This window comes from Oncorhynchus nerka, unplaced genomic scaffold (genome assembly GCF_034236695.1).
Source record: "Oncorhynchus nerka isolate Pitt River unplaced genomic scaffold, Oner_Uvic_2.0 unplaced_scaffold_1464, whole genome shotgun sequence".
Taxonomy (NCBI): Eukaryota; Metazoa; Chordata; class Actinopteri; order Salmoniformes; family Salmonidae; genus Oncorhynchus; species Oncorhynchus nerka.
Window position 1 is genome coordinate 2501 of NW_027039849.1, and position 16995 is coordinate 19495.

General features: G+C 45.9%; 1 protein-coding gene across 1 annotated transcript in view; it reads right to left on the reverse strand.

The window, feature by feature from the left end:
* The window catches only part of LOC135568586 (NT-3 growth factor receptor-like), a gene marked incomplete at its 3' end in the record, with an annotated part of 71060 nt that overhangs the window by 1569 nt on the left and 52496 nt on the right, over positions 1-16995 (reverse strand). Inside the window, exons 9-10 of the mRNA XM_065015390.1 lie at positions 16723-16775; positions 14098-14200 (exon numbers count right to left, since the gene is read on the reverse strand). Coding sequence (XP_064871462.1) covers positions 14098-14200; positions 16723-16775 — 156 coding nt within the window. The remainder of the gene's footprint in view (positions 1-14097; positions 14201-16722; positions 16776-16995) is intronic.

The following is a 16995-nucleotide window of genomic DNA, read 5'->3' on the forward strand; positions in this document are numbered from 1 at the left end:
GATTCAGTTAGAGAATGACAGGGTGATATTGGAGCTGATTCAGTTAGAAAATGACAGGGTGATATTGGAGCTGATTCAGTTAGAGAATGACAGGGTGATATTGGAGCTGATTCAGTTAGAGAATGACAGGGTGATATTGGAGCTGATTCAGTTAGAGAATGACAGGGTGATATTGGAGCTGACTTAGTTAGAGAATGACAGGGTGATATTGGAGCTGATTCAGTTAGAGAATGACAGGGTGATATTGGATCTGATTCAGTTAGAGAATGACAGGGTGATATTGGATCTGATTCAGTTAGAGAATGACAGGGTGATATTGGAGCTGACTTAGTTAGAGATTGACAGGGTGATATTGGAGCTGATTCAGTTAGAGAATGACAGGGTGATATTGGAGCTGATTCAACCACAAGGTATAGCCTTCTCGTCACCTTGACAACTGAGTAAATAACCATGTAGATCCAGTCATATAGTCCTCGTTTACGTCCCAGGCGTTCACCTATTCCTACTGTATATAGGGCACTACTTTTGACCAGAGCCCTATCATAAGTAGTGCACTATGTAGAGAATAGGGTGCCATTTAGGTCGTAATCCTATCATCAGGGCCAGCATCTCAACCCTCCAGTTCAGAGAGGTGACAGAACGACGTCAGTCTCCCGGGCGTTAAGCGAAGTGACCATTTTAAACCACTTGGGGTGCTGTTTGAAGACTCAGCCACTTGAAATAAATATGGCAGAGAAGGATGATGAATAGGAGAAAACATCTGATGTATTAAAGAAGCCCCGGCATAGAATAAAAAGAGATCTGATCAACAGCAGTGGCCTCTGGGATGTGGACGGCCTGGGTCCATTACCCACTCACAATCAGAGGCTGTAGGTGGCCTGGATCCAATACCCACTCACAATCAGAGGCTGTAGATGTTCTGGGTCCAATCCCCACTCACAATCAGAGGCTGTAGGTGGCCTGGATCCAATCCCCACTCACAATCAGAGGCTGTAGGTGTTCTGGGTCCATTACCCACTCACAATCAGAGGCTGTAGATGTTCTGGATCCAATACCCACTCACAATCAGAGGCTGTAGATGGCCTGGATCCAATACCCACTCACAATCAGAGGCTGTAGATGGCCTAGTTCAATACCCACTCACAATCAGAGGCTGTAGATGGCCTAGTTCAATACCCACTCACAATCAGAGGCTGTGGACGGCCTGGTCCAATACCCACTCACAATCAGAGGCTGTAGACGGCCTGGGTCCATTACCCACTCACAATCAGAGGCTGTAGATGTTCTGGGTCCAATACCCACTCACAATCAGAGGCTGTAGATATTCTGGGTCCAATAGTGCCTTATTGGCTCTGGTCAAACTAGTCAACATCCTGCAGACTGCATCAATGCTACCTGACGTCTGATAAAAACCTCCCTGTGGTTTCTGGAAGGAGTTTGATCATTTGAAAAGTTTCAGTTCTCTGAACTATGAGCACTACGGCTCCACTACACACTCAGAGGTTACATCCCAAATCACACCCTATTCCCTATATAGTGCACTACTTTTGTCCAGCTCTGCACAATGCTACAGCACTACGTTCCTGTCTGGCTCCCAACTCAGAACCCACTCAGAAATATGTCTTCCTGGGAGGGCCAGATTACAGAGAATAGGTAAAGGGAGGATGAGAGAACAGGAGAAGTTGGGCTGTTGAGTGATAACATCCTGCAGACTGGATCAATGCTACCTGACGCTGAAGAAAACCTCCTGTGGTCTCTGGAAGGAGTTATATAAGTTGCAGAAGCTGTGAATTGGGTTCTGACGCTGAAGAAAACGTCCCTGTGGTCTCTGGAAGGAGTTTTATAAGATGCAGTAGCTGTGAATTGGGTTCTGAGACAGCATATCTCCAGTAGAATATATCTAAGCTTGTGTCCCAATTTGCACCGTATTCAGTGTACTACTTTTTAAAACTTGTTAGAAGTGCTCCCGCTGTGGGGATCAAATCAGCGGAAATTTCAAGTGCGCCAAAGTGCGCCACGTATAGTTTTGATAAAACTCAAACTTTCATTAATACACACATACAACGTACTGAATTAAAGCTACACTCGTTGTGAATCTATCAACCAAGTCAGATTTGTAAAATGCTTTTCGGGGAAAGCATGAGAGGTTTTTATCTGATACCATGCACCCTCAAATACAGCAACGCCACCTAAAAACGACAGATTTTGCGTTATCCGTCGCTACCCAAAACGCTGGAATAAAATATAAAACATTCATTACCGTTGACGAGCTTCTTTCTTGGCACTCCTATATATCCCATAAACATCCCAGTTGGGTCTTTTTCCCGATTAAATCCGTCATTGTATAGCCAAAATGTCATTTTCTGAAGACCGGTCTGATGCAGGAATATTCTGTTTTCCAAGACGCAACGTCACTTTTTAAAATGACAAAAGGTGCCTATATACTTTTACAAAACACTTCAAATTACTTTTCTAACCCAACTTTAGGTATTAATAAACGTTAATTAGCTATACAATTCATCACGGGGCGATTTGTATTCGATAGGAGCGAGTCTGGAAATCAACGGCCATCTTTGTAATTTTAATAACTTCCTGTTGACAAACTGAAACCGGAAAGGCTAAAACGTAATAGAACCAAGGATTAAGTCTGCTCAAAACGCCAGCACTGGCGACATCGTGTGGAAGCTGTAGGCGTTTACATTACGGCTGGATGTATTTCCGTTCGTCTTTAACAATACATTGACTGGCGTAGTAATATATTTTTTGTGTTTTTGGAGAACAGTTTTTCGAGGGATTTTTACTGCTAAACACGATTTAACCAGTTTTGGAACCTTCTGAGTGTTTTCTATCCACAGATACTATCCATATGCATGTACTACATTCCTGGCATGAATAGCAGGGCGCTGAAATGTTGCGCGATTTTTAACAAAAAGCTAAGAAAATTCGCAACATCCTTATGAGGCGGTCCAAGGTAATGCAGTATATAGAGGATAGGGTGCCATCTGGGAAGCAGACTAAGACCAGAGGTCTTCCATCAGATCAACTCTGATGTACTCTAAAGAAACACACACAATGAAACAGTGCAACTTTCTCCAGTCAAGTTCTGTCCCTTAGCAGGAAGTCAGACTGCGGTGTGAGAGACACTGTTTTACAGTTGTAGTTGTTGGCTTTAGAGTGAGTATTTCTCAGAGACAAAACCCTCCTATAGAAGTTGTGACTTGTGTTTGTTGGAGTTAACACCTGAATATTTTTAGCAGTCCTCCACTATGAAGAGAACAGGAAGTCATGTGACCAGAGCCCTATAGCCCCTGGTCAGAAGTCCTCCATACATGAAGGGCACTTTTCGGCATTTGCTGTATGATCAATGAGAATCTCCATATTGCAAATGTACAGTCCCTTACTAGGCTTCCGTGAATGCTTTAAAAAAAAATCCAAAATAAATTTTAGAACCTGTTTTGAGGATTCTACTCTAAAGGAGGGGCTCATAAGGGCTCTTTGGGTGAGTGTTCTGGCAGAGTGTCACAGCCTCGGTCTGGCGGTCTGGCGGTCTGGCGCGCTCACGTGAAAGGTAGCTTCATTCCACTTCATTTTGTACAGACAAAGGAATTGTCCGGTTGGAACATTAAAATGAAGTTCTATGTTAAAAACATGCTAAATATTGATTCCATACTTAGGTTGGCATGTTTCTACGGGCTGTAACGGAACTTTTTTGAACTTTTTTTGTCCGATGTTCGGCGCGACCTGTACGCACTTTTGGATTTGTTTACCAAAACAACCTAACAAAAGAGGATATTTGGACATAACTGACATTATCGAACAAATCAAACATTTATGGTGGAACTGGGATTCCTGGGAGTGCATTATGATGAAGATCATCAAAGGTAAGTGAATATTTAAAATGCTATTTCTGAGTAATGTTGACTACCCAATATGGCGGGTATCTTTATGGCTGCTTTGTTGTCTAAAGGCTGCACTCAGATTATTGCATGGTTTGCTTTCTCTCCGTAAAGTTTTTTTGAAATCTGACACAGCGGTTGCATTAAGAGGAAGTTTAATCTAAAGTTCCATGTGTAATAGTCATATTTTTTATCAATGTTTATTATGAGTATTTCTGTAAATTGTTGTGGCTCTCTGCATTATCACCGCATGTTTTAGAACTACCGAACGTAACGTGCCAATGTAAACTCAGATTTTTTTTATGTAAATATGAACTTTATCAAACAAAACATACATGTATTGTGTAACATGAAGTCCTATGAGTGTCATCTGATGAAGATCATCAAAGGTTAGTGATGAATTTTTATCTCTATTTCTGCTTTTTGTGACTCCTCTCTTTGGCTGTAAAAAAACGGCTGTGTTTTCTGTGGCTTGGTGGTGACATAATCGTTTGTGGTGCTTTTGCTCTAAATCCTTTTTGAAATCAGACACTGTGGCTGGATTGAAGAGAATTGTATCTTTAAAATGGTGTAAATTTAATTAGGAGATATTTGTTGTTTTGAATTAGGCGCCCTGCACTTTCACTGTCTGTTGCGGGGGGGTTATGCTAGACAGGTTAACATAGTGATATATATCATTTAGGTAGTATAAATGCCATTTGGACATGGTTCACTGACTTTTGGGTTTTGAAACCGACATCCTATGATCATATATGGCAAAGGACATAACATCCTGATTTGGCACTTTCAATTCGTTCATATTGCATTTCGACATTTCTTATGGCATTTGACAATGGTTCACTGACTTTTGACTGACTTATGATTTCCTATGATATCATATTGCAAATGGACAAAACATATGCCTTATGGACAAGAAAAAATAATTAGACAATAATAAATGACTAAGGTATGTTCATACAGTTCTTATACATGTATAGTTGACCCCAAAAATTGAAAGAATTTCGAAAAACGGTCCAAAAAGCACTTTTTAGAGGGTGATACATTTATTTTTTTTCAAATTTTCAAAATTTGACACTTGGGTCTTGACTTGATGTCCATTTGCAATATGGAAATTAATGGTTGAGCGCGCTCGCATTCTTTGGGATTTTTGATGTATGACACTTGGCATTTGCAATATGGTTTGAATGAACTGCAGTCCAATTGAGTGACATTTGAAATTATGTATATGTTTCGTCCAATGGCAATATGTTCCCATTCATTTTTTGTCCATTTCAGGGGGGTAATCCCTTACCTGAACAAGAGTCTCTCAGAGCATTCACAGTCAGCCCACTGATACCCTTATCAGATCACAGCAAAATCACAAGTTGACCTGAACAGAGCAGTACTCAATCATGAGGCATCAAAGCCAAAGGAACTAAACAATATTAAGAAATGCGATAGATGGAAGGAACGTAGTAGGGAAACCTACCAAAAAACAATTAGGCAACACATTCAATCCCTTTTAGACAATTTCCTGGACAAAACATTTCACTGTAATAGTGAAGGTGTAAACAGGGCAGTAGAAAACCTAAACAGCATAGGGTGGCAGGTAGCCTAGTGGTTAGAGCGTTGGACTAGTAGCCGAAAGGTTGCAAGATCGAATCCCTGAGCTGACAAGGTGGAAATCTGTCGTGCTGCCCCTGAACAAGGGAGTTAACCCACTGTTCCTAGGCATTCATTGAAAATAAGAATTTGATCTTAACTTGCCTAGTAAAAAAAATAAAGGTAAAAAAAAATATTTGACCTCTCGTGAGGTAAATGCCCAATGACATTTTTAAATGTCAAGCAGACAATCTAAGAAAATTAACAATGATAAAGGAAATTTAGAAACCTGTCCAACCAAAAACATAGAGACCCTGAAAACCCGAGTCTACTTCTTCGCTATGGTGAATCACTTTAACAATACAAGAACACAGAAATAGGGAAAAAGAAGGAACGGCACCTCAGCTCAATGTAATGAAGAAACCAGAGAATCGAATCACTTCTGGGACAATTGGAACACACTAAAAAATAACACAAAATCTGTCCAATACGGAGATGTATTGATAAACCCCTTTTCCTATGTTACAAACAGCAAAAACATATACTGTAAGTGGTGATGCATTACAGTAGGCAATCATGAAAAACAGTTTCATCAGAAAAACACATTAAGCTGTGAAATAGTACTGTATATTGTCGTGGAACTGTGTAGGACACATTAAGCTGTGAAATAGTACTGTATATTGTCATGGAACTGTGTAGGACACATTAAGGTGAGTTATGACCAAATGGGTTGAACCAAGGGTCTACAGGGGAGTGCTGATCAAATGGGTTGAACCAAGGGTCTACAGGGGGCTGATCAAATGGGTGCTGATCAAATGGGTTGAACCAAGGGTCTACAGGGGAGTGCTGATCAAATGGGTTGAACCAAGGGTCTACAGGGGAGTGCTGATCAAATGGGTTGAACCAAGGGTCTACAGGGGAGTGCTGATCAAATGGGTTGAACCAAGGGTCTACAGGGGAGTGCTGATCAAATGGGTTGAACCAAGGGTCTACAGGGGAGTGCTGATCAAATGGGTTGAACCAAGGGTCTACAGGGGAGTGCTGATCAAATGGGTTGAACCAAGGGGTCTTGCTGATCAAATGGGTTGAACCAAGGGTCTACAGGGGAGTGCTGATCAAATGGGTTGAACCAAGGGGAGTGCTGATCAAATGGGTTGAACCAAGGGTTTACAGGGAGTACTGATCAAATGGGTTGAACCAAGGGTTTAAAGGGGAGTACTGATCAAATGGGTTGAACCAAGGGTCTACAGGGGAGTGCTGATCAAATGGGTTGAACCAAGGGTCTACAGGGGAGTACTGATCAAATGGGTTGAACCAAGGGTCTACAGGGGAGTACTGATCAAATGGGTTGAACCAAGGGTTTACAGGGGAGTACTGATCAAATGGGTTGAACCAAGGGTTTACATTAAGGCTGAGTAAAGTTCCACCACCTCAGGTTGAGAGAGAGAGAGAGCAAAGACCAACAGTCAGTCAGAACTCTCCTCCTCCTCCATGCCTCCTCCTCTCCTCCCTCCATGCCTCCTCCTCTCCTCTCTCTTCGTCCTCCATGTCTCCTCATCCTCATGTCTCCTCCTCCCCCTCCACTCTCCTCTCATCCATATCTCCTACTCTCCTCCTCCTCCATGCCTCCTCCATGTCTCCTCCTCTCCTCCTCTCCTCTCCTCCTCCTCGCCTCCTCCTCTACTCTCCTCTGCCCCTCCTCCTCGCCTCCTCCTCTACTCTCCTCTCCCCTCCTCGCCTCCTCCTCTCCTCCTCCTCGCCGCCTCCTCCTCTACTCTCCTCTCCTCCTCCTCGCCTCCTCCTCCTCAATGCCTCCTCTCCTCTCCTCCTCTCCTCTCCTCCTCCTCCTCCTCCTCCTCTCAGTAGTAAACGGCTGGTCTATAATGGGGGTTTGGTGCTTTTTTTACGCATTTCTGGGTACATTAGCATCCAGAGTTAATTGGCACCATTTGCTCAATGAGCTTCCTTGAGTAACTAAATTACTTTGTCACTAATTGTCACTAATTATCAAGCTGAACATGTGGAATCAGCCTCACCATTCCTAGTGGAAGTGAGACACAATATGGGGGGCAGATCAAGTATAGGATGAAAATATACAGGGGTGAGAAGGCACAATCAATGTGTAGTAGAATGAAAATGGAGGGACAGGGATAGCAGAGATAAACACTACCAATCAATGTATAGTAGAATGAAAATATACAGGGCTAGTCAGAAACACTACCAATCAATGTATAGTAGAATGAAAATATACAGGGCTAGTCAGAAACACTACCAGTCAATGTATAGTAGAATGAAAATATACAGGGCTAGTCAGAAACACTACCAGTCAATGTATAGTAGAATGAAAATATACAGGGCTAGTCAGAAACACTACCAATCAATGAGGGCCTTAGTCCTGTTCACCGTTATTACATGTGCTGTAAAATAATGCTGTATTCCTGGAACAAGGACAACAGACTGGGTGTATTGTGGAGATGATTGCTGACAGCCTTTCAGTTTCTGATATGCAATACATTCTACTGGGAGATCTAGGTCTTCAGACACTGAAACAAGATATGAGAAACAACTGTAGAAAGGTAGAACAAAAGGTAGCAGGAAACTTTGAGGAAAATTGGGAAGGCAGTCAGTTGTTTGTCATGATAGGTTAAATACGTAAACATTTTACGAGTGTAAGCTGCTGGTGGGGGGTCCTTCAGACCAGTCCCATAACACTGGGGGGGGGGGGGTCCTTCAGACCAGTCCCATAACACTGGTGGGGATCCTTCAGACCAGTCCCATAACACTGGTGGGGGGTCCTTCAGACCAGTCCCATAACACTGGTGGGGGGTCCTTCAGACCAGTCCCATAACACTGGTGGGGGGGGGGGGGTCCTTCAGACCAGTCCCATTACACTGGTGGGGGTCCTTCAGACCAGTCCCATAACACTGGTGGGGGTCCTTCAGACCAGTCCCATAACACTGGTGGGGGGTCCTTCAGACCAGTCCCATAACACTGGTGGGGTCCTTCAGACCAGTCCCATAACACTGGTGGGGGTCCTTCAGACCAGTCCCATAACACTGGTGGGGGGGGTCCTTCAGACCAGTCCCATAACACTGGTGGGGGGTCCTTCAGACCAGTCCCATAACACTGGTGGGGGGTCCTTCAGACCAGTCCCATAACACTGGTGGGGTCCTTCAGACCAGTCCCATAACACTGGTAAAACGGTCCAGACACCTCAGACATCGGCATTACCGACTTCAGACGAGTCACTCGTGGAGGTCGTACAGCACAACGGAGAACATACGGACTTCAGACGAGTCACTCGTGGAGGTCGTACAGCACAACGGAGAACATACGGACTTCAGACGAGTCACTCGTGGAGGTCGTACAGCACAACGGAGAACACCATATTAGTTTGTTTTTTTAAATGCTTTATTTAACCAGGTCAGTTAAGAACACATTCTTATTTTCAATGACGGCCTGGGAACAGTGGGTTAACTGGTCTAGGAACAGTGGGGTTAACTGGTCTAGGAACAGTGGGTTAACTGGTCTAGGAACAGTGGGTTAACTGGTCTAGGAACAGTGGGTTAACTGGTCTAGGAACAGTGGGTTAACTGGTCTAGGAACAGTGGGTTAACTGGTCTAGGAACAGTGGGGTTAACTGGTCTAGGAACAGTGGGGTTAACTGGTCTAGGAACAGTGGGTTAACTGGTCTAGGAACAGTGGGTTAACTGGTCTAGGAACAGTGGGTTAACTGGTCTAGGAACAGTGGGTTAACTGGTCTAGGAACAGTGGGTTAACTGGCCTAGGAACAGTGGGTTAACTGGTCTAGGAACAGTGGGTTAACTGGTCTAGGAACAGTGGGTTAACTGGTCTAGGAACAGTGGGTTAACTGGTCTAGGAACAGTGGGTTAACTGGTCTAGGAACAGTGGGTTAACTGGTCTAGGAACAGTGGGTTAACTGGTCTAGGAACAGTGGGTTAACTGGTCTAGGAACAGTGGGGTTAACTGGTCTAGGAACAGTGGGTTAACTGGTCTAGGAACAGTGGGTTAACTGGTCTAGGAACAGTGGGTTAACTGGTCTAGGAACAGTGGGTTAACTGGCCTAGGAACAGTGGGTTAACTGGTCTAGGAACAGTGGGTTAACTGGTCTAGGAACAGTGGGTTAACTGGTCTAGGAACAGTGGGTTAACTGGTCTAGGAACAGTGGGGTTAACTGGTCTAGGAACAGTGGGTTAACTGGTCTAGGAACAGTGGGTTAACTGGTCTAGGAACAGTGGGTTAACTGGTCTAGGAACAGTGGGTTAACTGGTCTAGGAACAGTGGGTTAACTGGTCTAGGAACAGTGGGTTAACTGGTCTAGGAACAGTGGGTTAACTGGTCTAGGAACAGTGGGGTTAACTGGTCTAGGAACAGTGGGTTAACTGGTCTAGGAACAGTGGGGTTAACTGGTCTAGGAACAGTGGGGTTAACTGGTCTAGGAACAGTGGGTTAACTGGTCTAGGAACAGTGGGTTAACTGGTGTAGGAACAGTGGGTTAACTGGTGTAGGAACAGTGGGTTAACTGGTCTAGGAACAGTGGGTTAACTGGTCTAGGAACAGTGAGTTAACTGGTCTAGGAACAGTGGGTTAACTGGTCTAGGAACAGTGGGTTAACTGGTGTAGGAACAGTGGGTTAACTGGTCTAGGAACAGTGGGTTAACTGGTCTAGGAACAGTGGGTTAACTGGTCTAGGAACAGTGGGTTAACTGGTCTAGGAACAGTGGGTTAACTGGTCTAGGAACAGTGGGTTAACTGGTCTAGGAACAGTGGGTTAACTGGTCTAGGAACAGTGGGTTAACTGGTCTAGGAACAGTGGGTTAACTGGTCTAGGAACAGTGGGTTAACTGGTCTAGGAACAGTGGGTTAACTGGTCTAGGAACAGTGGGGTTAACTGGTCTAGGAACAGTGGGGTTAACTGGTCTAGGAACAGTGGGGTTAACTGGCCTAGGAACAGTGGGTTAACTGGCCTAGGAACAGTGGGTTAACTGGCCTAGGAACAGTGGGTTAACTGGCCTAGGAACAGTGGGTTAACTGGCCTAGGAACAGTGGGTTAACTGGCCTAGGAACAGTGGGTTAACTGGCCTAGGAACAGTGGGTTAACTGGCCTAGGAACAGTGGGTTAACTGGCCTAGGAACAGTGGGTTAACTGGCCTAGGAACAGTGGGTTAACTGGTCTAGGAACAGTGGGTTAACTGGTCTAGGAACAGTGGGGTTAACTGGTCTAGGAACAGTGGGTTAACTGGTCTAGGAACAGTGGGTTAACTGGTCTAGGAACAGTGGGGTTAACTGGTCTAGGAACAGTGGGTTAACTGGTCTAGGAACAGTGGGTTAACTGGTCTAGGAACAGTGGGGTTAACTGCCTGTTCAGGGGCAGAACGACTGATTTGTACCTTGTCAGCTCGGGGGTTTGAACTCGCAACCTTCCGGTTACTAGTCCAACACTCTAACCACTAGGCTACGCTGCCGCCCCATGAGAGAGATGGAGGCAGAAGGAAAGGGAGATGCAGAGACCAAAGCTTATAAACGGCAGAAGCTTTAACAATAATTATTATGGCCACACTGGAAATAATAGAATTGGCCGCACGCTTCGTAACTTTCAGAATATGTCAAAGATACATTTTAATCTCCCACAAAAAAAAGAAATCATTGATTAAAAGAAGAAGCTTTCCTTCTCGTTGTTTTTCGCAGCCAAAATGGAAAATGGATTTGACTCTTTTCCACCATGGCTACTAGATCTGATCGACCATGGCTACTAGATCTGATCGTGGGTCATGTCCATAATCGTTATCTGGGCCCTGCAACATTTGTCCAAAACATATTGCTGAATATAGAAAAGGGTTTCACCCACCGCCTTTCTTCTGAAGGTGATGCAGCGACTCTGACAACCGGAGAGACAATCACAGAATCCAGTCAGGTTCCAGTCAGGTCCCAGTCAGGTCCCAGTCAGGTTCCAGTCAGGTTCCAGTCAGGTCCCAGTCAGGTTCCAGTCAGGTTCCAGTCAGGTTCCAGTCAGGTTCCAGTCAGATCCCAGTCAGGTCCCAGTCAGCCAGCTGGCAACCAGAGAGACAGAATCCAGTCAGGTCCCAGTCAGGTCCCAGTCAGGTCCCAGTCACAGCCTAGTCAGACCCCAATCAGGTCCCGGTCAGGTCCCAGTCAGCCAGCTGGCCAGTCAGGTCCCAGTCAGACCCCAGTCAGACCCCAGTCAGGTCCCAGTCAGGTCCCAGTGAGGTCCCAGTCAAACAGCTGGCCAGTCAGGTCCCAGTCAGTTCCCAGTCAGACCCCAGTCAGCCAGCTGGCCAGTCAGACCCCAGTCAGCCAGCTGTCCAGTCAGACCCCAGTCAGCCAGCTGGCCAGTCAGACCCCAGTCAGCCAGCTGGCCAGTCAGATCCCAGTCAGACCCCAGTCAGGTCCCAGTCAGGTTCCAGTCAGGTTCCAGTCAGGTTCCAGTCAGGTCCCAGTGGAAAGCCTTCCCAGAAGAGTGGGGACTGTTATAGCAACAATGTTCCTACATCTAGCGGAAAGCCTTCCCAGAAGAGTGGAGGCTGTAATAGCAACAATGTTCCTACATCTAGTGGAAAGCCTTCCCAGAAGAGTAGAGACTGTAATAGCAACAATGTTCCTACATCTAGTGGAAAGCCTTCCCAGAAGAGTGGAGGCTGTTATAGCAACAATGTTCCTACATCTAGTGGAAAGCCTTCCCAGAAGAGTGGAGACTGTTATAGCAGCAATGTTCCTACATCTAGTGGAAAGCCTTCCCAGAAGAGTGGAGGCTGTCATAGCAACAAAAGGGGGACCAGCTCCATATTAAAGCCTTCCCAGAAGAGTGGAGGCTGTTATAGCAACAATGTTCCAACATCTAGTGGAAAGCCTTCCCAGAAGAGTGGAGACTGTTATAGCAACAATGTTCCTACATCTAGTGGAAAGCCTTCCCAGAAGAGTAGAGACTGTCATAGCAACAATGTTCCTACATCTAGTGGAAAGCCTTCCTAGAAGAGTGGAGACTGTTATAGCAGCAATGTTCCTACATCTAGTGGAAAGCCTTCCCAGTAGAGTGGAGGCTGTTATAGCAGCAATGTTCCTACATCTAGTGGAAAGCCTTCACAGAAGAGTGGAGGCTGTTATAGCAGCAATGTTCCTACATCTAGTGGAAAGCCTTCCTAGAAGAGTGGAGGCTGTTATAGCAGCAATGTTCCTACATCTAGTGGAAAGCCTTCCCAGAAGAGTGGAGGCTGTTATAGCAGCAATGTTCCTACATCTAGTGGAAAGCCTTCCTAGAAGAGTGGAGGCTGTTATAGCAGCAATGTTCCTACATCTAGTGGAAAGCCTTCCTAGAAGAGTGGAGGCTGTTATAGCAGCAATGTTCCTACATCTAGTGGAAAGCCTTCCCAGAAGAGTAGAGACTGTCATAGCAACAATGTTCCAACATCTAGTGGAAAGCCTTCCTAGAAGAGTGGAGACTGTCATAGCAACAATGTTCCTACATCTAGTGGAAAGCCTTCCTAGAAGAGTGGAGACTGTTATAGCAGCAATGTTCCTACATCTAGTGGAAAGCCTTCCCAGTAGAGTGGAGGCTGTTATAGCAGCAATGTTCCTACATCTAGTGGAAAGCCTTCCCAGAAGAGTGGAGGCTGTTATAGCAGCAATGTTCCTACATCTAGTGGAAAGCCTTCCTAGAAGAGTGGAGGCTGTCATAGCAACAATGTTCCTACATCTAGTGGAAAGCCTTCCCAGAAGAGTGGAGACTGTCATAGCAACAATGTTCCTACATCTAGTGGAAAGCCTTCCCAGAAGAGTGGAGACTGTTATAGCAGCAATGTTCCTACATCTAGTGGAAAGCCTTCCCAGAAGAGTGGAGACTGTTATAGCAGCAATGTTCCTACATCTAGTGGAAAGCCTCCCCAGAAGAGTGGAGACTGTTATAGCAACAAAAGGGGGACCAGCTCCATATTTGTTTTTTAATATTTTTTGTATTTAATAACCTTTATTTAACTTGAATTCATGCCCATGATTTATGGAATGAGATGTTGGAGGAGCAGGTGTTATTTAACTTGAATTCATGCCCATGATTTATGGAATGAGATGTTGGAGGAGCAGGTGTTATTTAACTTGAATTAATGCCCATGATTTATGGAATGAGATGTTGGAGGAGCAGGTGTTATTTAACTTGAATTAATGCCCATGATTTATGGAATGAGATGTTGGAGGAGCAGGTGTTATTTAACTTGAATTAATGCCCATGATTTATGGAATGAGATGTTGGAGGAGCAGGTGTTATTTAACTTGAATTAATGCCCATGATTTATGGAATGAGATGTTGGAGGAGTAGGTGTTATTTAACTTGAATTAATGCCCATGATTTATGGAATGAGATGTTGGAGGAGCAGGTGTTATTTAACTTGAATTCATGCCCATGATTTATGGAATGAGATGTTGGAGGAGTAGGTGTTATTTAACTTGAATTAATGCCCATGATTTATGGAATGAGATGTTGGAGGAGCAGGTGTTATTTAACTTGAATTCATGCCCATGATTTATGGAATGAGATGTTGGAGGAGCAGGTGTCCACATACGTTTGGTCATGTAGTGCACTATGACTTACCCTTCAATCCAAACTTGTTGTGTCGGCCATATTTGTTGATGAGAATGAAAAGGACGATGAGGAGAACACTGGTGACACCAGCCAGACCTACTGCTATCAACACCTGGAGACAGACAGACAGGTTAGGAGACAGACAGGTTAGGAGACAGACAGATGAAACCAGCCAGACCTACTGCTATCGACACCTGGAGACAGACAGACAGGTTAGGAGACAGACAGACAGGTTAGGAGACAGACAGACAGGTTAGGAGACAGACAGACAGACAGGTGAAACCAGCCAGACCTACTGCTATCGACACCTGGAGACAGACAGACACGTTAGGAGACAGACAGACAGGTTAGGAGACAGACAGACAGGTTAGGAGACAGACAGACAGACAGGTGAAACCAGCCAGACCTACTGCTATCGACACCTGGAGACAGACAGACACGTTAGGAGACAGACAGACAGGTTAGGAGACAGACAGACAGGTTAGGAGACAGACAGACAAGTTAGGAGACAGACAGACAGACAGACAGACAGACAGACAGACAGACAGACAGACAGACAGACAGACAGACAGACAGACAGACAGACAGACAGACAGACAGACAGACAAACAGACAGACAGACAGACAGACAGGTGAAACCAGCCAGACAGGTTAGGAGACAGACAGACAAGTTAGGAGACAGACAGACAGAAAGACAGACAGGTTAGGAGACAGGTGATTCTAGCCAACCCCAGTACTGTGGACACCAGGAGACAGACAGAGAGGTGATTCTAGACAGCCCCAGTACTGTGGACACCAGGAGACAGACAGAGAGGTGATTCTAGACAGCCCCAGTACTGTGGACACCAGGAGACAGACAGAGACAGGTGATTCTAGACAGCCCCAGTACTGTGGACACCAGGAGACAGACAGAGAGAGGTGATTCTAGACAGCCCCAGTACTGTGGACACCAGGAGACAGACAGAGACAGGTGATTCTAGACAGCCCCAGTACTGTGGACACCAGGAGACAGACAGAGAGGTGATTCTAGACAGCCCCAGTACTGTGGACACCAGGAGACAGACAGAGACAGGTGATTCTAGACAGCCCCAGTACTGTGGACACCAGGAGACAGACAGAGAGGTGATTCTAGACAGCCCAAGTACTGTGGACACCAGGAGACAGAGACAGGTGATTCTAGACAGCCCCAGTACTGTGGACACCAGGAGACAGACAGAGAGGTGATTCTAGACAGCCCCAGTACTGTGGACACCAGGAGACAGACAGAGACAGGTGATTCTAGACAGCCCCAGTACTGTGGACACCAGGAGACAGACAGAGAGGTGATTCTAGACAGCCCCAGTACTGTGGACACCAGGAGACAGACAGAGAGGTGATTCTAGACAGCCCCAGTACTGTGGACACCAGGAGACAGACAGAGAGGTGATTCTAGACAGTCCCAGTACTGTGGACACCAGGAGACAGACAGAGAGGTGATTCTAGACAGCCCCAGTACTGTGGACACCAGGAGACAGACAGAGACAGGTGATTCTAGACAGCCCCAGTACTGTGGACACCAGGAGACAGACAGACAGGTGATTCTAGACAGCCCCAGTACTGTGGACACCAGGAGACAGACAGAGAGGTGATTCTAGACAGTCCCAGTACTGTGGACACCAGGAGACAGACAGAGAGGTGATTCTAGACAGCCCCAGTACTGTGGACACCAGGAGACAGACAGAGACAGGTGATTCTAGACAGCCCCAGTACTGTGGACACCAGGAGACAGACAGACAGGTGATTCTAGACAGCCCCAGTACTGTGGACACCAGGAGACAGACAGAGAGGTGATTCTAGACAGCCCCAGTACTGTGGACACCAGGAGACAGACAGAGACAGGTGATTCTAGACAGCCCCAGTACTGTGGACACCAGGAGACAGACAGAGAGAGGTGATTCTAGACAGCCCCAGTACTGTGGACACCAGGAGACAGACAGAGAGGTGATTCTAGACAGTCCCAGTACTGTGGACACCAGGAGACAGACAGAGAGGTGATTCTAGACAGCCCCAGTACTGTGGACACCAGGAGACAGACAGAGACAGGTGATTCTAGACAGCCCCAGTACTGTGGACACCAGGAGACAGACAGAGAGGTGATTCTAGACAGTCCCAGTACTGTGGACACCAGGAGACAGACAGAGAGGTGATTCTAGACAGCCCCAGTACTGTGGACACCAGGAGACAGACAGAGACAGGTGATTCTAGACAGCCCCAGTACTGTGGACACCAGGAGACAGACAGACAGGTGATTCTAGACAGCCCCAGTACTGTGGACACCAGGAGACAGACAGAGACAGGTGATTCTAGACAGCCCCAGTACTGTGGACACCAGGAGACAGACAGAGAGGTGATTCTAGACAGCCCCAGTACTGTGGACACCAGGAGACAGACAGAGAGGTGATTCTAGACAGCCCCAGTACTGTGGACACCAGGAGACAGACAGAGACAGGTGATTCTAGACAGCCCCAGTACTGTGGAAACCAGGAGACACTACACTACTTTTGAACAGAGCCCTATGGACTGTGGTCTAAAGTAGTGCCCTATGTAGGGATTAGTGTGCTATTTGAGATAGTCCCTGTGTCATTATAAACTCACCCCAAACGTCTCCTCTTCCGGCCTGATGGCATTGTCTGATGGCACTGGGCTACCTGGAATAAAGATAGAGACAGTAGGAGCACTGGAGAATACAACCCATTCCCAAATGGGTTAGTACACTAGCTTTGACCAGAGCCCAATGGGTCCTTGCCTTGTAGTGTGCTATATATGGAACAGGGTTCTATTTGGGACGCACCTAACCCCAGAGCAGAATTGTGGAGTAAAAATCGACCGACAGGCTGGAGTCTTTAAATCCCATTTCACATAAAACAG